The sequence below is a fragment of the Mytilus californianus genome, unplaced genomic scaffold (assembly GCF_021869535.1).
Source record: "Mytilus californianus isolate M0D057914Y unplaced genomic scaffold, xbMytCali1.0.p SCAF_10, whole genome shotgun sequence".
In the NCBI taxonomy this organism is placed as follows: Eukaryota; Metazoa; Mollusca; class Bivalvia; order Mytilida; family Mytilidae; genus Mytilus; species Mytilus californianus.
In genome coordinates, this window is record NW_026262582.1 from 29,463,808 (window position 1) to 29,490,858 (window position 27,051).

The 27,051-nt window shown below is 30.4% G+C and overlaps 1 protein-coding gene across 7 annotated transcripts in view; it reads left to right on the top strand.

The window, feature by feature from the left end:
- LOC127717903 (repetitive organellar protein-like) overlaps positions 1-27,051 on the top strand; it is a 52,310-nt gene that overhangs the window by 7,889 nt on the left and 17,370 nt on the right. The window contains exons 1-5 of one of the 7 annotated variants that reach the window (XM_052223763.1): positions 7,457-7,482; positions 15,416-15,517; positions 20,679-20,787; positions 22,235-22,350; positions 25,584-25,595. In XM_052223763.1, coding sequence (XP_052079723.1) covers positions 7,472-7,482; positions 15,416-15,517; positions 20,679-20,787; positions 22,235-22,350; positions 25,584-25,595 — 350 coding nt within the window. In that variant the 5' untranslated portion in view covers positions 7,457-7,471. Of the gene's footprint in view, positions 1-7,456; positions 7,483-8,775; positions 8,855-12,971; positions 13,523-13,574; positions 13,637-13,687; positions 13,759-15,415; positions 15,518-20,678; positions 20,788-22,234; positions 22,351-25,583; positions 25,596-27,051 lie in introns of those variants that run through there. The other 6 variants (XM_052223764.1, XM_052223759.1, XM_052223760.1 and 3 more) reach the window with 6 other exon arrangements.

Consider the following 27,051-nt stretch of genomic DNA (forward strand, 5'->3'; position numbering starts at 1 on the left):
AAAGAAAGTAGCAGACATGAGAAGGGGGGTCTTGGATTTTTGATTAATTTTCCAGTTTTTTGCATATTATCTTGAAAACTGTAATAGATGGGTAGACACTTTAAAAATCAAAAATGATCAACAACACAGGATCTACAAAAATGTCAAATGACTGAACCATTGGATGATTCCATTTCAGAAGTCATTTACTTCAAATATGGAATGTTTTAAATATTTGTTAGTTTTCTAGTTTTTGCATATTTTAAAAAATAAATAAAATTTATAGGTAGAAACTTATACAGCAAAAATTATCAATAATTATAGATTATCGTTGATCATCTCAAAGAGATTGATTTTCTCGCTTGAGCCTGTACCGTGAAAGCAAGAAAAGCAATCGAGTTGAGATGACAAATGATAATCTGTTTATTGCTATTTTGCCTATGACGACGTTTGCTAATTTCATGTCAATTTCATTAGCAACAACACGTGCCCCCTCAGTTTCTAGCGATAATTTTCATATCACTTGACTCCGCTGAGAAAGGAAATTATCAGTCAGTATAAGATCAAAGGAAATTTTCGTAAAATTATCAATAATGCAAGATCTAAAAAAAATGTCTTATAACAGGAACTATTGGATGCATACTACATATAGGAAACAGAAACGAAAACTTTGACTATGTTTGTCGAGTTTTTGTCTATTATTGCAAATGATAATAAATTTTCTAAGTAGAATATATTAAACATTTCAAGTTAGAGACTTTTTTCCTCCAAAAATTCCTGGCAACCCTTTATATTTAAAGAGATCTGGCAATGATGCTGAATAGTTGATTATTTGGACAATAAACTGTATAAATCAGTTGGAACAAAATTTCTCTGGAATACATAAACTAATTACGATTTAAAACAAAAAATATAAAAATTTTATCAGCCATTCAAAATTTCAAGACAGACAGACAGAAGGTTTACTGATTTTGACCACAGATTTGTTTCCTTCTCCATGTCTACTTAAATTTGTATTGAACTGGTATGTTTAAAACACTTTGATATCAAACATGCTTTAATTTGAAACGCATTTAAGTTGAATGCCATGATAAATATTCTTCTGTACGCAATCAATCTCTATCAAATGTTCTAAAGGTTTGGAACAAGATAACCTCCGCCAATATTTACAATTTGTGAAAGTTTCAGTCAATATTTAATCTCCTCTGATATATCTTTTTTTAACAGGTAATCTATAAACCTTTCTGTTTTAAAGCATTTATTTAAATAGTATTTTCTGCTGGTATCATAAATTGTAAGCTTATTTTGAAGAAATCAATATTTTTGACAATTTATTGTAAGTTTTGTGTATTAAGCCATTTGTCTATACCTTGATCATTGTTTCTTAGTATTATCTATTGTTTTAAATTATTTACTTTTGAAATACATCCAAGAGAATTTATTATGTAATATTGAATGAAAACCTCAGTCATTTAGCAATGGAAACATTTAACCAGATACCATAGATTTCCTTTCTTGAAAAAAGAGAATTTTGTAATTGTCAGCATGCAGGCTTTGTGGTCGTAGTTTAAGTTGCTGTCTGTCATTTTTTTCATTTATTGTTTTTTTTTAAATAAGGATTTTTGTTTTATTTGTTAAAATTATTTTACATTTTGTCATGTTGTGATCTTTTATATTTTCATACAGTATATGGGTTTTGCTCATTATAATATATTTGGTAACCTATAGTTGCTATAAAATCCACCACATTTGGACTGGTGGATAGTTGTTGGAAATCATACCACATCTCCTTATTTAGTTGGTGTGTAATACTCTATTGGTTGACTATCAGAGTAGAGAAATATTGAGTATGTCCAGCAACAAGAAATCCTTCTCTTATAAGTTTTTCAATATTCTAAGTGTAGTTAAGTATTACAAACAGTTATTGGATAATACAACAATGCGTGTGATGTTATAATGAGTTTAGATACAACATGCAGCATCCAAAATTACTTTTTTTTTTATGTACGGTACAATTTCACTCGTACATGGATGACAAATGTCAATGACTGCTAACTGTTATTTAAATTATTTTAACCAGCTGATGGAGTATTGTAAAATACGTATAAAAATAAGGAGATAAAATAATGAGACAACTATCCCCTGAATGACCAAAGACTCGAATGTAAACAATATGTTACTATAGGTCAAACATTCACCAGAAAGAAATTGTAATTTTTACAAGGCAAATAATTTTAGATAAGACTTTACCAATTCATTTGAGAATCCAGTGATTGAGTGAGTGGAAGGCTGTGATAAAAGAATGTTCATATTCGTGAGTTTAGTGTGACGTCCATTTTCACATGAAAGTACACATGTTTAGGAACCGTCTGAAGCCTTCCTCTGAGTGCGGGATTTTCTGGCAGTGTTGAAGACCCATTGGTCATGTTGGTTGTCTTGGTCAGGTTGTTGTCTCTTTGACACATTCCCCCCTTTCCATTGTCTATTTTATATTGTAATTATGCCTAATATCTTTATTAACACACTTATATTAATTAGTAGTTTTAAGAGGCTTAATGTAGATAAAGGAGTATGAAAGAATAAAGAGATGTGTTATTACAACTTATAACATATGTATCTAATATTGTTGTTAGGTTTCTGACTCATTGATGTATGCTAAAGGCTCCTTTAAAATGTTCATGTGAATGCACAAGCAAAAATAACACAATTGATCTTTTCCCAACGTTACAACAGGCAGGTTACCTTATTGACAGTTACCATGGTTACATACAAAGTGAACTTTAAACTCCAGTAAAATTCACCATCTTTGGGCTGATAGATTGTATAGGGTAGAATAAACACAAAACATTGCCTGTTTTTTTTATAGAAGACAAAGTGCAATTGAAGCTAAATTTCATGTTTACTGTTATTTTCCTTTAAAAACTAAAGCATACAACACTATTTACATTTTTTTTCATGTAGCAAATAGCTGCTCCATCCAGATTATTATTTTCTTATTTTCTTTTCTTTTTTTATTTGAATTTTATTAATCTTTTAAAAAAGTGTGAATGAGCAATAGCTTTTTGACTCTTTCTGTAAATGCTTTCATATTTGGTCTCTATATTTTGAGAAACTTCACTCTTCATAATACCTACTTAAGAATAATGTTTTATGAATTATTTCCAAATGCTTAAAAAAATTCTGTGCCATTCACCCATGTTTTTTTCTTCCTTATGAGTTGAAATGTATTGTTTTTCCCCTGCATGTTCTTGGACTTTCCTTCTGTTGCAGAGTCATAAGCTTTCAAAGAGCATTGTTTAATTAATTCCAGAGTGAGCCTTAATTTGACACAACATCATCATTTTTATTTACTATAACTATAAGTATTATCAGGGATAGGGATTTCAGTATTAACATAAAAGGGGGGAGGTGTCTATGATGAGACAGCAGAGACAGGAGAATTAGGATTTATAAAAGTTTTCAAAACTTCTTTGTTGCCAATCCCATATGTGAAAACTATGTATTAATTAAGAAATAATTCACGGAAGCCATAGAATGTTGGAAATGTACGAATGGCCTGGGCCTTGATATTTGAATTTTATCCTGATCGTTAGCGATTCTATTAGGACAAATACAGTTATTTAAAAAACTGAAGCGAGGATGGGTATGCCATGTGTATGGCCGTTCTATTTTACTCCCTGTTAGATAAAGCTAAAAATTCCTAGTAAATCTATAGTTTGCATGAATTTTTGTCGAGCCTTCGACTTTAGTCGAAAAAGCGAGACATAGCGATCCTACATTCCGTCGGCGTCGTCGTCGTCGGCGGCGTCCACAAATATTCACTCTGTGGTTAAAGTTTTTGAAATTTTAATAACTTTCTTAAACTATCCTGGATTTCTACCAAACTTGGACAGAAGCTTGTTTATGATCATAAGATAGTATCCAGAAGTAAATATTGTAAAAATAAAATTCCATTTTTTCCGTATTTTACTTATAAATGGACTTAGTTTTTCTGCCAGGAAACATTACATTCACTCTGTGGTTAAAGTTTTTGAAATTTTAATAACTTTCTTAAACTATCCTGGATTTCTACCAAACTTGGAAAGAAGCTTGTTTATGATCATAAGATAGTATCCAGAAGTAAATTTTGTAAAAAAAAAATTCCATTTTTTCCATATTTTACTTATAAATGGACTTAGTTTTTCTGCCAGTTAACATTACATTCACTCTGTGGTTAAAGTTTTTAAAATTTTAACAACTTTCTTAAACTATCCTGGATTTGTACCAAACTTGGACAGAAGCTTGTTTATGATCATAAGGTAGTATCCAGAAGTAAAATTTGTAAAAAAAATCCTGTTTATCCGTATTTAACTTATAAATGGACTTAGTTTTTCTGCCAGTTAACATTACATTCACTCTGTGGTTAAAGTTTTTTTAGATTTTAACAACTTTCTTAAACTATCCTGGATTTGTACCAAACTTGGACAGAAGCTTGTTTATGATTAAAAGCTAGTATATAGAAGGAAAATTTGTTAAAATTTTGTTCCATTTTTTCCGTTTTTTAATTATAAATGGACTTTGTTTTTCTTCCAGTTATCATTACATACAGTCTGCAGTTTAAGTTTTTAAAACATTTATTAGATTCATAAACTATCCTGGATTTTTACCAAACTTGGACAGAAGCTACTTACAATCAAAAGATAGTACAGAGAGGAATATTTTTATTAATTTTTTTCCTCATTTTTGTTGAGCCTGTGATTAACAGCAAAAATAGGCGAGACACTGGGTTCCGCGGAACCTTTACGAATTTTTTCTTAAATAACTGCTAGAAATTTTTTTTTAATTCTTTTAATTCTCAACCCCAACATTTGCCATTTTTAATTAACATTTTCTTGTAAGCTACCTTACCTTACCTTACCTCTGTATCTTTATTCCCCTTTGTAGTGGAACCATACATTTGTATGTAGAACCTGTGATCTGCATTTATCTATGTACAGACATGCCTCCACCAGTTATGAATATGTTGTAGTGCTCGATATATATAGTGAAATCCTACCCACACACACTTATATCAAAAATCCTTTGTTTTATGATTAAAAAGTTCCAGTACTTGTCGTATGATAGTTATAAAAGTCAAGTCACTACCGTCAAATCCACAGTTGACATTTCGTAACTGAGGAGCCGCCATGTTGTCTTGCTGAACTCAGCTGAAATGTGCGAATAATGCACTAGAAAATTAAATAAAACAACACAACACATAACTTAACACTCCAGTTTAATGTAATATTATCCGAATTTGGAGGGTTCTCGAAATGGAAAAACCTTCAGCTTTAGCGTTTTTATTCATATGACATGATCATGTTTTGAAATTACTTTCATGTGCCAGAAGCATTAATGGAATTTCACGGAATTTCACTTTATTTTGATTTTGTACATTTTTCTGAGCTCTAATGCATTTATTTTTTTTGTTATTCATCAGAATAAGGATTAAGGTTCTGTAGTTTTTTCACAATTGCAACTTTGAACACAGCGAAATCGGCACAGCGTTTGCACATAGGTTATGATACATGTGGATTTAAGTGGGAGGTATATTGTAGCAGCCATTATTATGTACATCTCTGAGTCTGCACTAAGTATAGATATATCAAGAATTTTATCACGGTGTTGTTTACAAAGGGAAAGAAGCACGTCATATTAGAATGTACTATTTCATTTTTCTTATAGTCCCCTAGGCCTACTGGCAAAGCAGATGGGGACTTAATGTTTACACTCTGTCCGTCTGTCTGTCAGTTAAGTCTGTCCTTCATCAGTCCTGCAAATCAGTATTCCACACTTTTTATCTTTGTGCTTGAAGATATTGATTTGATAATTAGTATATAGTTTTATCAGGACAAGTTACATTTCACGTTTGTTCAGGCCTGGTGATTTTGTGCAGAGTTACGGTCCTTGGACTTAGAAAATTCACCCAAGTGATCTGTTTTCAACACTTTTTTCCTTCATGCTTGAAGATATTGATTTCATATTTGTTATATTGATTAACCATAACAAGTTATAGGTCAAGTTTGAATTTTGATACCATTTAGATAATTTTCTTGCAGAGTTATGGGTCTTGGACTTAAAAAATACACGAAGTTTAGTAATCAGTTTTCCACACTTCTTTTATCATTTTGTTCCATTACAAGAAATTTTTAACCGGCAGGGAACTACATGTATGTATTGTTATGCAATACTCTCTTAATGATTGTAAATATTTCAATAGTACTAATGGGACAGCAGCCAATCAACACCATAGCAGTATGTAACTTATATCATCCGGCACTTCAACCTTTCTGTACTTACATTTGTACCTTTTATGACAGCCTGTCAGCTTATTGATGACTTTTAGATTATAACTTCTAAAAATGATCTTCCTGAAACCAGTGTATACCAATTTTGTTCATGGTAGATTTGTTTTTTGTCCTTAAAATTCTAGATTAAGGAGATACTTTGCAATAAAGTTTTAAGTGATGTTAACAATTGATATTGAAATCCCATATACTGGTTCACATTTTGTTCTGCTATAATAAAAGTTGAGTATACTATATATACATGATATATATCACCAGTGAAAATCAGTTGGTTTAGAGTATTCACCATTTTAAATCTGATATTTACTAATCCAAAAAGTATAGAACCTTGTTAGTAATCAGGTGGAAGAGGTTAGCAGGATATTAAACCTCTCTAGCCATACAGCTAGTCATTGAATATGGCAAAATCTGTAATTGGAAATTAATTATTTTTCATAAAGAGGTTGAACATATCAGTCAATAAAATGACTTTTAATGACTCATGTAATCTTTTGACAGCTAAAATTATACACATTTAATGACATTTATTATGTGAGCTTTCTAAGGAAATGAATATCTCAGTTATAATTGCTAAAAAAAAGTTTATTTTTTTCATGATTTTATTGTACTGTAAACAAATACCATGAGTGTAAATGCTTTGAAGTTTTGTCTGATTTAATTCATTGTAGAAATTTATTGAATTTATAACTGTGGACATATTAGATTCAAATAATTTCCCGAAGAACAAGAATTTAAAATCTAAATGACAGCACATTTTATGGCATACAGTTTTTCATTTTTAAAACATTGAAAATAAGCTTGGATATCACTCAGTCTTTGAAAATGAGCTTGGATCCCAATCAGGCTTTGAAAATGAGCTTGGATCTCACACAGGCTTTCACAATCTGAGATTAGTTCTCACACAGGCCTACACTTTCTGACAGGAGTCTAGTTTGTGGACCCAAGTGTGGAATTATATACATTTTTTGTCAGTTTAATCAAAGTATCTCTGCATGTAAACATACAAACAATTAAGTTCACCTGGATTTTACCTGAAGTAAATTGATTAGCATACCATGCAAGATTTCAGATAGAAATATGGATACTTGTTTTAAAATTCTAACCAGTATGAATTCAATATAAATTCACAATAAAAGAAAGGATTTATTTATACTAATCTTGCAGAAATGAATTATTTGTAAGTATATACTGGTATCATTTATGTTGTGTTTTAGATAAATATGGGGAAAAAAATTCCTCAACTCAAATGATAAATATATAAACCACACATCAGAATTTCATGAAACATTTGAATAATAAGGATACACTATAATGTTGATATATAAAGTATCGTCAGGAAATTATGATTCATTTTTTTTTCTTTCTAGGAGTGATGCCCCTTTGAATTAAGAATAATGGCCTAAATACACTACTGCAACCTTATTGTTATCGCAACTCCTCTGAAACCACAAAACAGAAAATTTCATGAAACTTTGTAGTTAATGAGGACAATATTACTATGGAGATGTGCATATTCTTTCATAGGTGTCTTTTGAATCTGGTGAAATTTTGTTTGCCCACTGACATGTGGGGGTGTGGGCCTGGTATGTGAGCTGCTTCTCACAAAGGTTTAACTTCTTTAATTCATTATATTCTCGTAACAATTGTAAAATGCACAATAAGGGTGTAGCATGTGCTCTTGGCACAGCTACTTATTGATTGATTTGGTATTCTTTTCCAAATTCTTAAATATACCAGTTAACATTTCTGTAAAATGTTGTTCAGTATGGAGCATTTTGAAATTTTTTTACATTTTTTGCTGTTTCCATGGCAACGGTGGCCATTTTGGAAATTCCAAAGTCTAAAGTCTCATCTTCATATACTCTTTCTATAATCATGATAAGAGTTACTTGGCTTTAGCAAAAGGGGGCCTCATAAGGTAAGTGGTCTTAATAGTTTATCTACAGTAATCACTAGCCTGTCAACACTGAGGTTGTGTCAGTTCAAACCCAACTCGTGGCAAGTTTGTTCAACTTTTTTTTCTTAATTATGATGTCCAATTTTCCTATTGAAGGTATATGCATTGTTTTGTATGGATACTCCCACTTCCTCAATCAATATAAAAAAAAATTGCCACAATGATATATCTAATAGCCCTGAAATTAAGTGGCATTAAAGTCCAATATCAATCAATCAAAAATGATCATGTTTCAGCAAAGATTTTAGGACAAATAAAGTCTGCTAAAGTCGTTTTTTGTCCTAAACAATAATGATTAATTACATAATGATTAAGGTAAATTTATATAACAAAGTTTTTCCCTTAAACATGACTAATTGATTATTTTGTTTTCCAAACTTGGAGGTTTTCACAGTTTAATTGACTTGCATTTTAAACAAAGCATTCTCAGTTTTCTTCAGTTTATATAACTGCCCTTAGAACAATATCTGTTTGTTTAGTTTGATGTTAGAAGATTTTTATCTTGATTAAGGTATATATACAGGGTGTCGATTGTAATCGTTATAAATCTGGCACTGTGCAGCTGCATGTCTTTCATTTAAACATTCTTCAGGTAAGTGTAATAAGTTATTAAAAGTTGAAAAATATAGGAACCGGGTAATATACTTTTATTCAATGCTTAAAGTCATTGAACATAACATACTTCTGGTTTGTTGTAGAATTGAACCCCAGAAGTATATTAGTATTTTTTATGAATTACTCTCTTAATTTAAAAAAAAAATGTGTGTAAATTTTATAGATAATGCATATTTTAAGGTTTTTCTTGTCGTATAAAACGCTGAGGGGTGTCAGGATTGATCAAATGAAAGACCGACCATAGGCAATTTCGCTGACACCCTGAGGCGTGTTATACAACAAATATTAATATCTGCAAAGACTTGCAGGATTTGCATCCTATTTTACCGACCACACTAAAGTGGGATATTCTTTTCTAATGCTTTCAGGTTTTAATACGCTCTATGGCTCATTTATAATGTGAAATAAAACTTACTACCGGTAATTAATCTAGATATAAACTTTAAAAATCTTTATCCAGGCACAATAAAAATATATCTGTAACTGCAAGCAAATTACACTGCCCGATAACAATGTATGAAAAATACAAGTCACTTTGTAAGTAATATATTGTACCAACTTAGTTGATGAAAGTGGATGCTATGTTTTTTTTCTCTTTTTTTGATGAAATTTTATTGCAGAAAATGCGCTTTTTTTTTAAACTTTTTTGAACAAATTGAACTTAATTCAGAATAAATTTCTTTTGAATGGCAATACAATTTTTTTTTTAAACTGAGAATCAGGATTTAATTTTATACTCCCCAACCCCATTATAAGTACTAGGCTGTTATTCTATAGAAAATAAGAATATTTGGTCATTTGATCATTTGATAGAGTGAAAGGTATATACATGTATAGATGTAAAAAGTTAAGAACTGGCACGAAGAGATCAAGAAATGGGGATGCATGTACATGTAACACGAAAAACGAATAACCATACATGTAGGTCAAAGTATGATTTCCAATACAGTGTGAATCAATAAGATTTTCAAAATCCTACACACAAATGTGTTAAATCTGGTTTAAAGCTTGTTTTAAGAGCCTTGTGAAAAGTTTTTCATTATTAAATTCATCTCACATAATGACTCCCTTTTATTGCAATGATGAATTAACAAAAATTCTAAATATTTGTTTCGAAACTTCAAATGTGTGTGAACAACGATTTGTTTGATCAGTCTAATAAACGGAGGAAAGGAGTCATCATTGATTCTGCCTTATAAACCTATCAAAGATGAGAATTAAAAAGTAAACCCCCCAATTGGCAACAACACATGATAACTATCAAATGAATTAAATGTTTAAGTAAATTCAACTAAAGTATTGCTATTCTAATTTCAACATTTGCATTACTATCAAAATTACATACAGGCTAGGAGAGATGTCTCTGGGTCAACAGTAAATTGTAAGTAGACAAGCACCCACAGTCCCCACAAAATCATTAATCTAATTAACCACCATTTTTTTCGATTTACCAATTTTATTATTCATGACACAATTGCATGTTTAAAACCTCTTTGTAGCAGATATTTAAAATTCTCTCTAAGATGGTTTAGACGGATAACATCGATTTAAACATTTACTTTAGGAATAATGAAAATAATAAAAAAGAAACTCATTAAAAAGTTCAGATTGAAAGTGTATTGATTTATATTAAAGTTTAATAAGACTTTTTGAATTATAAATGTATCATTTTGTAGCTAAGATTTCACTTTATTGAGAACATGGTTCATGTTGTGCATGCCTCATTGTTCTCATGATTAATTCATATAAATCATCTACGTGTAGAAATTCTAAACCGAGTGATCTTTTGAGTATTTTGAAATTTTTTGGTTAATATAACTTTGGATTCAATTTTTCATTTGTAACAATTTTTGGGTTGGAGAAAAAACATATATTTAAATTTATTTCATGGTTTTATCATTTGCCTTTATACACTGTATAATGTTTAACTAAAATTTGTATTTCATCAAATATTTATTAATTTGTGATTTTCCTCTAAAATAAAATCAATGAAAATGGCACACTGGTAACATAAAAAGAAGCCACTGTACTGTACCTAAACAGAAATAAGATTTGCATTTTTATAAATGTTTATAAATTTAATGACTATCTGGTTCACATTCCAACGATTGTTTTTGTAGGCAAACATGTACATGATGTAGAACCACATGCATTTAATTTGCAGAAAAGAGTGATAAGTCTTTATGTAAAATATGATTATAAAAAATTCATTAATTTATTTCACAGAAAAAAGTCATAGTCTTTAAATTATATATGACTATAAAAAAGAAGAGTAATCTCCCCTTGATAAGTTTCTATAACATGCATTCTGAAAAGATTAGATTTCTTTGTATTATGTCATAGTTGTCTAAATACCCATAACATTTAATTAACAAGTATGTAACATAGATATTGAATTGGAATAATATTGATTTTTATAAGTTTTGTAATGATATGATTTATAATTTATCTAATTAAAGTTATCAAATTAATATTTTGTTAAAAATCATAAACTCTCATGCAATTGACAGTTTGAGATTAAGTTTCAGCTTAGTGACAAGTGTGAATGATACTTCAAGCATAACTCAGACTTGTTGACATAATGTTTTTAACAAATAATAAAGAACTAGAAAAATTCAGAAGTGCTTTTTTAATAAAAATAAAATCAAGATTTAATAATCGTCCAAAGAATTATGTTTTAACAGTCAATCAAAAATATGATAATTATGGATATATTTATGATATGAAATTTTTGTTTCTTTCAAAAATAATTGATTGTGTTGAATATGATTAGTTATTTGAAGTTTAGATTTCAGATTGTTCAAGTTTGAACATTATCATAATCATTGTACGTTTTATATTTGTCATCGATACGTAGTTGGAGCATTTTAAAAAGAATTTTAATTTTAATAAATTCATTGATAACAAATTGCCTTTTTTAAAGAGTTTTAAATGAGACTTTTATATAGATATAAACTGTTGTGCTATTAACATTTATTTGTTATTAAAGAAATGTACCAAGTGGAAATTCTTACAGATTTAGCAAATGGTTATATACCTGTATAGATGTATCCAAATTTTGGTACAGATTTCTTATTCATGGATTGAGGCCACTTTATTTAAGGTTTCTTTTTATAATTATCTGGAGTCTGAGCTTTTACAGAATTTTACAGGATCACTACTTCATGCAGTTAATTAAATTGTTTCATGAATTATTTAGTTTAATTCTTTTTTGCTGATTTTACATCAAGATTGACACAGACATGTATAAAAAATTTATGGTTGATTAAATTGCGTCTTTCATCAATTTTGACAGTCACCAAGGTGATCTCATTTTTTAGGAGCCATCATGTGATAAGTTGCTCATTAGGTGGCCAAAACATTCACATTTTCAGTGATTATGTGATATCTTAAAATTGAATTTGAACAGTGTAGAGGACAGTGTAGAGGACAGTTCAGTGTATATTAATTCTGATATGTTTTACAATTTGATGGAATACTAAGTTACATTTACTGGATTGATATTAAGGTTGAGCATGTGGATTGTATCATTTTTGTATGATGTGGGATTTTAGTATTCGACACAGATTTCTAATAGAAACTTTAAGTTCTGTTTAAGATTATAAAAATGAAAACCAATACCTGATTTAGTATTGACTTTAAAATACAGTTCAAACTACTTGTATGTAATTTTTCCGTTTTATTTATTTATGATAAAGTATTCCTTGGATTTTAAATTTAGTGTTTTAGGTCATAGAGTCGTATTGAAATTAATAAATGAATTTAAAAAGTGACGATTGTGTCAATATAGATTGGAAACAATATTTTAGATTATATCTGAGACATAGAGACTTCAATATCAACCGTCAAATGTGATCAATACGTTAAATATTCAAATCAGAAACATATGTCAATTGTATTAACTAAAAGTGTTTGTATATCATATATAAAATGCATGAATGATGTTTACAAAAAACATTGCATTTAGTAACATTGAAGTGATATACTCTACAAGTTTATGTGGAAATACTTTTGAATTCAAATCATACTTGTAGATAAATAAGCATAGATATTTATGTTTTGACAGTTGGTTCAAGGATGAAAATATTAGAAGTCAAACATGTTATGATTTAAGAAGAAAAAAAAAACAAGTTTAAAATTCTATTCAAGGATTTGGAGGATGTAAAATTGATCTTTGTAAATAAAACCTATAATGTTGTGTATAAAGAAATTCATAGTTTGTGTTAAAGATGTGAAACTATTTGAAAGGAGATAACTGATTAATTTTTTTCATGTTGGAAAAAAAAGACATTTTTTTCCGTATTTGAATTACCTGTTCTTATTCTGAATGAGATTTTGATAGAGCCTGTGTTTAGTAAAGAAAGATTTTTGATGGTGGATTGCTGTCTCAAACCTATTAACCCTGCATCTTCTGTTTTTAACTTGAGTAAACTGTGTGAGACCACTTTATAATGAAGTCAGATATATAAGATGTTACCAATTTTTACGTTAACTGGGATATAGCAGTAATTCTGAGTGTAACTGTAAAAATGACTTCAGCTGCAGTGCTGCCACCTATCCACCTCCATAATTTAGGGAGGTCCCATACTATGTATGAGAGCAGTAACAGACAAACAGTATTACAATACGTTACTGGTGTACATATGTGAGTATTCATGATTGGACCAGTGCTGCCACTTTTCCACCTCCATAATTTAGGGAGGTCCCATACTATGTATAACAGACATACAGTATTACAATATGTTACTGGTGTACATATGTAAGTATTCATGATCGGACCAGTGCTGCCACCTATCCACCTCTATGATTTAGGGAGGTCCCATCTATGTATGAGAGCAGTAACAGACAAACAGTTTTACAATATGTTACTGGTGTACATATGTAAGTATTCATGATCGGACCAGTGCTGCCACCTATCCACCTCCAGAATTACTTAGCCTACTAAGGCTCATAATGAAATTTTTTATTTTATGTTTGAAATGCTTTGATTTATGAATTGTTGTAATTTTTTTATCATTTCAGGTCCAATTCAACAGCAGCAGGAATGGTAAAAGCAATTTTTGACTAATGTGAATCAGTAGATTATCTCCCCTCATTATTTTTTATTTCAGATCTTCACCATCAAGCTACAACAGATCTTCCTACAGTAGTTTAGGGGCCTCATCAGTAGATTATCTCCCCTTTTTATTTTTTATTTCAGATCTACACCATCAAGCTACAACAGATCTTCCCGTAGTAGTTTAGGGGCTTCATCAGTGGATTATCTCCCCTTTTTATTAGCTCACCTGGCCCTAAGGGCCAAGTGAGCTTTTCTCATCACTTGGCTTCCGGCGTCCGTCGTCGTCGTCGTCGTGTCCGTCATTGTTAGCTTTTTACAAAAATCTTCTCCTCTGAAACCACTGGGCCAAATTAAACCAAACTTGGCCACAATCATCATTAGGGTATCTAGTTTAAAAAATGAGTCCGATGACCCCGCCAACCAACCAAGATGGCCGCCATGGCTAAAAATAGAATATAGGGGTAAAATGTAGATTTTGGCTTATATCTCTGAAACCAAAGCATTTAGAGTAAATCTGACATAGGGTAAAACTGATTATCAGGTCAAGATCTATCTGCCCTGAAATTTTCAGACAAATCTGACAACCTGTTGTTGGGTTGCTGCCCCTGAATTGGTTTTTTTAATGAAATTTTGCAGTTTTTGGTTATTATCTTGAATATTATTATAGATAGAGATAAACTGTAAACAGCAATAATGTTCAGCAAAGTAAGATAATAGTCAATTTTTAACAATTTTTCGTAAATTTTTGTAATCTTTTACAAAAATCTTCTTCTCTGATACTACTGAAACAAATTTAACCATACTTGGCCATAATCATTATAAGGGTATTTAGTTTAAAAAATTTGTCCGATGACCCGCCTTCCAACCATCATGGCCGACTTGGTTAAAAATAGAACATAGGGGTAAAATGCAGTTTTTGGTTTATATCTCGGAAACTAAAGCATTTAGAGGAAATCTGACAGGTGCCAAAATTGTTTATTAGATTTAGATTTATCTGCCCTGAAATTTTCAGACGAATCTGACAACCCGTTGTTGGGTTGCTGCCCCTGAGTTAGTAATTTTACAAAAATTTTGCAGTTTTTTGTTATTATCTTAGATATCATTATAATATCTACCGTAATATCTAATACTATTAATTATGATTTTTTACCTTGTTTTACATGATTTTCAAAGCATCAGTAAATACAGGTGAGCGACACAGGCTCTTGAGAGCCTCTAGTTTCAGATCCACACCATCAAGTTATAACAGATCTTCCCTCAGTAGTTGAGGGGCCCCATCAGTAGATTATCTCCCCTTTTTATTTTTTTATTTCAGATCCACACCATCGAGCTACAACAGATCTTCCCGTAGTAGTTTCGGGGCTTTATCAGTAGATTATCTCCCTTTTTTATTTCAGATCTACACCATGGAGCTACAACAGATCTTCCCGTAGTAGTTTAGGGCCTTCATCAGTAGATTATCTCCCCTTTTTATTTCAGATCCACACCATCCAGCTACAATAGATCTTCCCGCAGTAGTTTAGGGGCTTCATCAAGAATTAACAGACCAAGAACAGCTGCTGCAGTTTTAACTAATAATGAGTATGTAGAATATGTTGTTAAGTTACGTAAAGAAAGGCCAAGGTTACCTAAGGGACATTCAAAGTCAAAAATAAACTGACAACGCCATGGCTTAAAAGAAAAAGACAAACAATCAACAGTAAACAAAACAACATAGAAACTAAACACTGAGCAACATGAAGCCCACCAAAAACTGGGGGTGATATATATTTAATATACATGTACTCAAAAAACTGGGGGTGATATGTATTCAAAATACTCCAACTCTTAAAGTTAGGGCTACATTGCAATCACCGTGTCCGTCCGTTTATCTGTCCATTCATGATACTCTGTTCCTCCAAAAAATATTTTTGTCACACTTTTCTCAGAAACAATTGAACAGAATGAATTCACATTTGGTCATCAGCTTAGCAGTAATAAGTTGAAGTGAGTGAGCACTTTTTTGTCAGATGACTTACCGGTACTGTAAATTCAGAAATCATTGCAATATTTTAAGAAAACTTGTACACAAATGAGAGATTTATTATTGCGATTTCAGGAAATTCTGTATACAGTTATATGTATCCGATATCAAAATGATACTCAGTCGCATTATTCGCATGAATAAAAACCTCGCAATAATTTATGAATTTACAGTACCGTATTCCTGTTTGCCAATGTATTGAATTTCAATATGTTGACTGGACTACTAATATTTTCTCATGTTTCTCCAATTCAACTAAACAGAATGACTTCGAATTAAGTCAGCATCTCAAAAAAGATGAGTTGTAACATCTGTTCACATTATGCATCTATTTCCTATTTCCAATGCTTCGAAATTCAAGTAGGGGTATGATTAGCATGACAACCAAGGCATTCTTGTTGGTACCAATTTTAGTAGATGGATCAAGAAAAAAATGTTATTTTTGGATACTTCATTTTGTGGTATTGTAAAATTTTGTCTATAGAAATTGTATCTATTTGAACACCAAGATTCATGAAAATATGATTAGCATGACAATATAAAAATAAGAATATGTGGTATTATTGCCAATGAGACAACTCTCCACCAGACCAAATGACATAGAAGTTAACAACTATAGGTCACAGTATGGCCTTCAACAATGAGCAAAACCCATACTGCATAGTCAGCTATGCATGTATTCTTGTTAGAACAAATTTCTAATTGTTGAAGGCTGTACCACGGTCCATTATTGATTACATCTACATTATTTGGATTCTGGTAGATAGTTGTCTCATTGGTAATCATACTACATCTCCTTATTTTTATAGTGAATTGAGGAAAAATTGTTACTTGATTTTGAGGTATTATGAAATTCTGAAAAACATTTTATTTGAATACTCAGATACATATATACATCAAAATTTGTTTATCCGCAAAATTCACAATTAATCATCTGAAAGATATTCTATAGTATAGTTCGGCTAATTTATATTATGAATATTAACTGAAGAGACTTGTGACCCAATTTTTTTAGCAGTGACCGTTATGTCTAGGAGATTAAAAGTTTATACGATTATACCTATTAATTTTTATAACAGAGTTAATTCTGTTAGAGAGTTATTGTAACCAGTTTTATCCGATTAAATGATTAACTGGATATGGATAAAGTTAGGGTTATAGGTTTTAAACCAGAAGATCTAAGTCCATGTTCGCTTGTCCTACATTTCTTTTAATATGGCATTGTGTATATCTGAATCTGTACAATCATTCATATAAATCTATAGTACATTTGTACTTAAGTAAGTATATTGAATTATTTTCAGGTGTTTTTTTTCATGGTTTGGTCCTTAAGATAGGGCAGTTAAACATGTTAAATCTTCTCTGTGTTCATTTATTGTGTTTCATCACTTTGTACAGTACATTTTTAAAAATGAATAGTAAAATGTTGATGTAGGGTAAATTCCGCTGTGAATTGTCCTCAGTATAAAAATAACGAAATTAATTTAATTATATTTGAAAATTTCCCAATGTATGGTGGTATATTTAGGGTTTACTTCTTTTGTCATGTTAACAGGCCATGTAGAAAAATAAATTGAAAAAAGCAAAGATATTAAGCCATTTAGATGTATATCAATACTTGAATATATAAGATAAAATTAAGAATGGAAACGAGGAAAGTGTCAGAGAGACAACAACCCGACCATAGAGCAGAAAATAGCCCAAGGCCACTAATGGGTCTTCAACACAGCGAGAAAATCCTTCTCCCGGAGGCGGGGTTCAGCCTGGCCCCTTAAATATACAGATACCCAGTGTGTATATGCTGTGTCAATGGTTTTGTTTCTCACAGACATAATACCCCATATCTATTCTTATTTATATATTGTCAAAAATTAAACTACAAATAAAAAATTGAACACCTTATGATGTTTCATGGATTGGTTTCTCATCGACATATACCCCACGTCTAATTTTATTCATATTCAGAAAAATTCAAATTATAAATAAATGGTGGAAAAATAGAGAGAAAAGGGAAGGAAAAGGAAGCCTCATTTTAAATTATATAACTAGAATCAGTCAATTAACATATCAAATGACAGTTAAAAGGAATAAGCTACTTATTGTTCACTCACATGTATGTAATTTTTCAATCAAGTTTATCTCTATTTACATACATGACAATGCATGTTATGATTATATCTGTACTTCATTAAACTTTCTGTTTAAGGGTCTTTTAAAGTTTAATCTTCAATATAAATTCAAAAATTGTCAGTTCGTTTTACTGCCCAATGAGTTGGAACAATGATTTTGTATAAAAGGAGAGATTTATAAGCTAATATAAAACTTTTTGAATTTTACATATTTTTTCATATTAGATTTCATTATTTGATGTATTTTCATGAATAAATATTTTGATTCATAGCAGACTAGAATATTACTGTTTATTGCTATTAAAAAATCTAATTTAAGAAGTAGATATGTGTGTACAAAGGATATTAAAACATAGTTGAAAGAAAATGTTTAAGTTTTAATGCAAATAAGTTTAAGATGTTAAAGAAGGTTACCATCCCATTTGAGAATCCTGGTAAATTAGATATGAATAAAGGGAAGATTGAGAATCCTGGTAAATTAGATATGAATAAAGGGAAGATTGAGAATCCTGGTAAATTAGATATGAATAAAGTGAAGATTCATGTATATTGAAGATGCTGAAAATTTCACAGGAACTTCACCAACTTAACAATTATTGTTAACCACAATTTTCCAGCACCAAAGTTTTTGATTCATAATGTAGTGTCAATTTTGTCAAATATTCAGTTCGATAAGGCCTTAAAATGGCCCCCATTTCTAGCTACAATTTCAAATTAGGATTCATTAAACCTGCAATATCACTAGCAATGAATCATATAGCCACTACAATGACCAGTCAGGGGCGTTACTTAAACAAGTTATTTTTTTTAGTTACTTATATAGGTAATTTTTGTTTTTAAAAATTATAAAATTACTCAATAGAGTTATTTTAAATTTCAATAAAAGCATGGACTAAATGTAATTTTCGTGAATTTTTACTTAATTTTATATCATAAAATTAAGAATTTATTAAATTTGAGAGGAATATAGAGATAAAGGGTTACTTTAAATATAATGACAAAAATATTACTTGAATAAGTCATTTTATACATCTTTGAAAGAATTAGTAATAACACTTATTTAAGGAACACATGTAATTGTTTTGGGTTACAAATTATTAATAACTTCAAGTCTTGATTAAATCACAAGTTTCTAACTGTTTATATCTGTCTACCTTCAAGATTTTCAAGGAAAATGATATTTTAATAGTCCCGAGAGACCAATCTTTGACCCAGAAGCGTCGATATGAAAGTTAAGTTCGTCAGAAAGGCAATTAGTGTTTCAGAAGGATTAGATTTTATATTTCAAGGGAAAAATAACCAGATGACTGTGAAAATTTGTTAAAGCTAGTAGAATCTGTATTATTGGACACCTATAAAAATAATATTTAGAAAAGTTACTTATATAAGTAATATTAGAAATAGCCTCGTTTTCAACATTACTTGTATAGGTAATTTTAAAAGTTACTTGTTTAAGTAATGCCCCTGACTGATGACTATAGACAGAAATATTTCTTTTTGTTGAAAATTTATGTACTTGCGTTCTATTCATGACGTGACAAATAGCATTTATTTTGATTTTTCCACGAAAATTCAATGAAAGCGGGTAAATTTACATTGAATTTTGGGACAAGAAACAAAGAGCTCATGCATCGACAACAAAGATCTTTTCACATAATGTTTGTTATAACATTCTACATATCTTACTTAAAAATTTAGTTTGTCGACGCCTGCACTGTATGTTTCCTATGCCTTAAATTGGTAGAAATCTGGACAATTTTGTCAAAATTCGCCAAAATCTCTATTTGTGGCCTATTTTGGATGTAAAAATCAGCGCTTTAAAAAAATTTGAACAAAAAAAGTTCTATTTAACTTTCTCACTTATCAGCTTAGAACATTTTCTATCTTGAAGCATTATAAACTTATTAATCGGGGCCAGATATGGCCCATACCGAACTAACTCCTTTTGGAAAAACAAAGAATTTTAAGAATTGAAATAAAATAATTAATTAGAAAATTCATCTTTTTTACAGAGTTTGATGCCTTTGATGTTAAAACATTAATACCAATCCATTTATTACTTTATTTCTGTGGTTTGAGTGTGCAAGACACTGCAAGTAATTAAGTCATAGAATTTTGTAGAATTAAAAAAAAATTGACAGAAGCCTCATCATAATCAAGAAATACTGCATTAATGAATTAAAGAAATAAAGCTAGACTTTTGTTCAATTTTCCATCAGACCTTAACACTGGTAGCAATAATCACCTGCATAACTCAGGTTTAAGTAGAACCAATACAAAACTTGTGTTATTCTCATTGTGTATATATATATAAGAAGATGTGGGCCCCAAAAATTACTAGTGTAAAACTATTCAAATGGGAAAACCAACAGTCTAATCTATATAAAAAACGAGAAACGAGAAACACTTATGAACCACATCAACAAAGTTGAACAAACGACAATTACTGAACATCAGATTCCTATATTTCCTATAGATTTCTTGTATATATTTGTTGTCCAACAACTGCTCTTAATTTTTTTTGAATTAATGATAAGTATAAAAAAACAGTTTACATAGATTTTGAATTTTTTATGTATTTGTGTTTCAGATGTGACCGAGTTTCCCAGGTAGAACATGAACCAACGAGAAGACACAACTTAGAGAACCACATGCCACTCAAAAGAGCAAGACCTCCGCCATGGCAGAAAAACTTAGATGTAAGTATAATATTTAACTCAACAGCTATAAGAAAACACAAACAATTCAACCTATTAATACCTTTGCAATGGTAGAAAATGATCAGTAAAGAGCAATACATAAATAAAGAACAATAGAAAAAGAGCCTTAACATATTAGACCTCCATCATGACAGACAAACTGATTTAACTAAAACAGGATTCCTCAACATTTACAGAACAACACAATTAACTTTATCATATCAAACCTCTGCCATGTCATAAATTATTAACTTTTAAATGTTGGACTTATAATGAGTTGTTCCCAAGGAGGAAAACCACAAAAATCTGTTTAAATCCACAAAAAATATATTAACTTATACTTATAGATTATGGATGGTTTTTCAAATGAGATGGTGTTTCTCAGCTACAATCTCATCAAATGGTGACAGCCCTGAAATGAGATGTGGCAGAGAAACATCCTCTCCTTTGAAAGAACAGTGATAATCTGTTTATTGCTATTTTACCTATGACATTGTTGATGTTTACATTGACAGTGTCACATGTGCCCTTAGTTTCTTACGATAATTTTCTTTCTCAAGCGAGTAGCGTGATATGAAAAATTACCACAAAAACAGATCAAAGGAAAATTATGCAAAATAGCGATAAATAAGTTTTCTGATGTTTGTGGTACTTATAGTCAGGTTACTGTAGATTCATTATGATTTATGAAGTACCATTTTTGTGGATTTCGTTGGTATGTACATGAACCACAAATTTCAGGGATCAACGTAGCACTTTTTACCTATAGACTTATATACAGACTTTGGCAAAACTACGAAAGCTAGTTTCCTTGAAAATATACAATGTTTGTTCAATCCAAGAAAATTGATACCCACAAAATTATTTTTTTTATTTGTTTTTCAGTCGTCAGGCTTTTACAATCCCTGTACATCACCACCTGACTACGGTGTTAAGGGATTTGATGAATAAAACAAAATCTAAATAATTGACTGCATTTTTTCTACTTCTGTGAATACATATTATATGAATATTAACATTATAACAGAGGGGAAAAGAACAATCACACACACACATACACACACTCTTGCACTTGCATTTACATAGCATACATCAACTTGTGTATTGCAAAGAAAAATGTTATTTTTGTAAAGATCTGCTCTTTATATAATTTCAGTTTTTTATATGATTTGAATCAAAAGAAAATGTTACTAATCATTGAAAATGTAATCTACTGGGCCCAGAATTTTTGAAAAAATTGTTTAGTACCATTTTTCTTTGCTATAATGTTCATTTCCCTGATAATTTCTAATTTTTGCTCTTAGCTCTATACTACTCAGTTTCTTTTCAAATTACATTTGTATATATAGTTCTTTGCAGTTATAATCATAAAAAATAAATGAATCTACAATTTCATAATTCAACAATTGACTTATTCATAATCTGTTTACTTGTAATTTACTCATAGCCACCAATGGTACCGTTTGTTTGTGGACCAGGATATATCTTGTCCAGAAGTAAAACAAAGTTTGCCATGACAATCAAAGATGAATTCTTTGAACCTCAAGAAGAAGAAAGTGCCAGGTAACCATAACAACAGGTTTAGTGCCATGACAACCAACAGGTTTAGTGCCATGACAATAAAACTTGAATTATTTGACCATATGTTGGGTACAAACTTTAAGATCAAGTTTTTAAATATGGAAAGTCCAGTTTACCAAAATTTGCCATTTGACTTATTTTCATAAAAGAAATTGGGAGCATTTGAGAGCACAGTGTATGTGTGGGGGTTTAATTATTGAAGTTATTAGTATAATTAGATGTTCGGCAGTAACATTGACATAACATGTATTTGGTATCAGCACACACACCTTACCCAGCCTTATACACAGCTATATGCTTCAACACTTACCACTGGAAATTGTCTCATGTTTTTGTTATGAATTTTAATTAGTATATAATCAATGATAATTGATTTTTCTCAAGTTAAGTGGTTTAGTGTCTGTGGTCTTTTTTGCGTATACTTGCCACGACCTCTTTACCACAAACAACATATTTTTACAAAGTGTATTTTTGCATCCCAGAAAAATGTTTTTTTATTTAGTTAAAAATATAAATAGACTATCTGCTTCAGTCTACTAGACAAGTATTTTATTTTACATAGTAGATACATGTATATTGGTACTAAGCGTAAAACACTTGTTGGGTGAGTTATCATATTGTAATTGTATTGTCCTCAAATTTGACCTCTGATCTTTAGCTTTTCTCCCCTTTTTTAGCTCACCTGGCCCAAAGGGGCCATGTGAGCTTTTCTCATCACTTGGTGTCTTAAGTCCGTCTTTGTCTTCCATCATCCTTTGACTTTTACCAAAATTTCTCTGAAACTACTGGTCCAAAATTTAACCAACCTTGACCACAATCATAAGGATATTTAGATTAAAAATGTGTCAGATGACCCTGCCATCCAGCCAACTTGGCCCACATGGGTAAAATGCAACTTTTTCTATTATCATTTTTTTTTTTTGACTTATATCTTAAAAACCATAATAGATAGATGGAAACTTTAAAATGCAAAAATGATCTGCAAAACAAGATCAACAAATTAGTCAAACATGGCTGAAATTGTCATTCAACTCCTTATTGGAGTTATTGGTCTTTAATGATCAGCAAGACAAAACCTACAAATAAGTCAAATTTTGCCAAAATTGTTAGTTGACTTATTATATGAGTTATTGCCCTTAAATGATCATTTTTAAGTGGATTTTCAAAGGAAAATATCAGTTATTAGTTTGGTGATGTATGGCGGGCGGCTGGCCTTACAGGCGGCTGCCAATCAGTATCTGTGCAATAACTTGAAAACGCTTTGACGAAATCTTTTCAAATTCAAATATGTTGTTTCCTGTGACTAAGTGAAGGTCAACTTTGATTTTCATGATTTTAGCTTTTAGTATTGTTGAGTTGTAGAACTTTAAGTAGCGAAAAGTGATACTCAGATTGATTTTGGCCTTTCCGTTTCTGAACCCTACAAAAATTCATTTATTTTTTTTATTTGATCCTATTTGGGGGTCCAGATTTGCAAATATCATTTTCATGCAGGAAAATCCATGTTTGCTGACAGCGTCTTGTTCACCCTTTTTTGTGTTTTGGGCAAAATCTAAAGAAACAGGAGGAACTGTAAACAAAAACAATTTCAACAATTTGAAGATCAACAAAAGGAGATTTTTGTCATGAATTATAGTCTACAATGTTGAAGAGTGTCCATTGTTGGAAATACACATAAACCTAGATGAGCGACACAGGCTCTTTAGAGCCTCTAGTTTATTTTAAATGACAGATTAGATTCCTTAGAAATGAACATTTACTTAAATATTAACAAAAATGATTTGATGAATTATTAAGTTGTATAGTTCTGTAGTTTTACTAAACAAATTAAACAAACAAACAAATGAAAATCCAATAATGGATGTACATGTAATAAGAATTAAAAATTTTGTTTTACATCACAAAGTTTAAACAGATCTCATGATCATGAAGTTAATTGAAATATATGAAAAACTCCTGAAGTTTATAATATGATAAAACTAAGTTAGTTCACTGTCCGTCTAAATTATCTATGGTGAGTTGCTGTTAATCATTAGGAAAAATATGTTCACCACCTATCTTATATCTTGTGTGACTGTTTCATGGGTAGTTACATTGCAGCTCCTTCTGTATTTGTCTATATAAACATGTATTGTTGTATTTTATACAGTAATGGTTCAGAGTTCAAAATTTTTGCTATTGAGCTCAAACGTCTTTTTTGTAAATGATTGAAGAAACGATTAAAGTTTTAAAATTTTGTTTCTATTCATATTATATATATGTTTATAAACTTACTTACTTACTTAAGAGATAACTGTATTGTATTTGAAGCTTTGCGGAAGTCCATCAGTAGTTTTACTGTCTCAAATTGAGTTTACCTGGCGATGTGTATATGTAGTTATCTCTATTCTAATGCAAAATAAACAGATTATTCAATCTAATCATTAATTCGGTGTAAAATTTACGTTTAACGAAAATTCCGTGAAATGATGTTATCTTCTTTTGCACCTAAACTGGGTGACGTCATACGTATGCTTCCGGTGGTAAACATAAACACCAGGCATTTTCTAGCTTCTTGTCCGCCTTAGAATGTAATAAAATTGGATAAAAAGAAAATTTCAAGGTGCAAAATGTGAGTTTTTTGCTTATTATTGGAGAAATTACATGTCCATACAATTCTTAATGTCGGGGTCCCTTAGTAACAGACAGGGAGATAGAGATTTTATGCTGGTTGTCATCCAATCAGAACCATTGATACTAAATGATTGCATTAGAATAATTCATCATCTTTGAAGGTACTTTCAATTTAAAAATCATTGCAAGGTAAACTCAATTAGCGACAGTTAAACCTACGTTTTAATTGGGCCAAGCTAAAAATGCAATACATTTATGTCTTATTACTAAAATTATGCCATTTTACAATCTAAAAAACTTAAGGTAAAATCTTTGTTTTACCCTAAAATATAAATTGCTTTAAAATTTCGCTGTTTAGGAACTTACGAACTAATCACAAGGTTTTCGTGTACTCTTTTGAAAATATTACCCAGAATGCATTAGATTCTTAAATGGTGAATTACCCTGCTTGTTTTTGATTACATATACTTGCCAAACAATGTTTTTTAAGAGCAGAACCTTTAACATAAGTAATGACATCATAGATATTGTCTCTCAGGAAGAGTTATCTACCCTTTGATATGTGTAATTAATAACCAAAATGTTGTTTTCATTTAATGCAGTCCAGGGCCCAGGTAAGTGACAGAAACTATGATGCAGCTTTTCTTTTACTATAACAAAATCTTCACAAACAATGATAACAAATGCCCTCGCACCAGTGTATGCTATATGACTTTATATTATGTATACATTGTGTTAAGAATACATTTATATGCTGATGAGGAGTGTCTTTCTGTCTCAAAGATATTTTAAAAGAGCATAGAATTCTTTCATGCCATTTAAAGTAAAGAACATGTATTCTTCAGTAAAATATATTTAAGTAGATCAGTGAAAAGTAAAATAACAAAAAAAAAACGAACTCCAAGGAAAATTCAAAATGAAAAGTACTGTATCAAATGGCTAAATTAAAAGCTCAAACACATCCAACGAATGGTAAACAAATGTCATATTTCTGACTTGGTACTTGATTTAGATTAAAGCAATCAATTTATGTTTTTACATTTCTTATAATTTTTTTCTGGAAAATTTGCCAAGCATACTCATTCAGTCCCAGTTTAGTCTGGCATATAATATAAAGGAGATGTGGTATAATGATTGCCAATAAGACAACTATCCACCAAAGTTCAAATGAAGTGGATGTAAGTATTTATAGGCACCTGTATAACCTCCAACAATAAGAAAAACACAGATGTGTGGTTATGACTTTAATGACTGATTAAAATGTAGAGCTGCTAAATACATTTCTATTTATAAATATATATATATATACTTTTAAAATTGAAACTTTCTTTTTTATGAATCTTATTTAATCAGAAAACAATTTTGCTTATAGCCTGCTGTTGTTAATCTGAAAGGTGATTTAGTTTGTGTGTATTATAAATACATAATATATGAAATATCTTAGGCCAAGTTTAAAATAATCTTTGTTTGCTGTTACTTGACTCGTTTATTGTTGTATAGATAGGAGTTGGATTATTTTATTTTGATTTTTAATATTGAAAATTTGAAGGAGATACCCAGAAAATAACAATCAAGGAACCATATCAAAAGGAAAACACAGCTCACAAAACACATCACAGAAAAGTAAAGTTTGAGTGGTAACTATATCAAAAGGAAAACACAGCTCACAAAACACATCAGAGAAAAGTAAAGTTTGAGTGATAACCATATCAAAAGGAAAATACAGCTCACAAAACACATCACAGAAAAGTAAAGTTTGAGAGATAACCATATCAAAAGGAAAATACAGCTCACAAAACACATCACAGAAAAGTAAAGTTTGAGTGATAACCATATCAAAAGGAAAATACAGCTCACAAAACACATCACAGAAAAGTAAAGTTTGAGTGGTAACTAAACCCGTATAAACCCAGAACTTTGGAAGGGTAACAAGTTTCAGCTTCACTAGTGGCATCTGTGGTGTTTTTAATGAAGTGTTTTTAGATAGCATATACAATGACTGATTGACAGAAAAAAGTGTTTTTGTTCCCTAAAATGATGTATTAATTTCACCTCCAAATTTGTAAATTC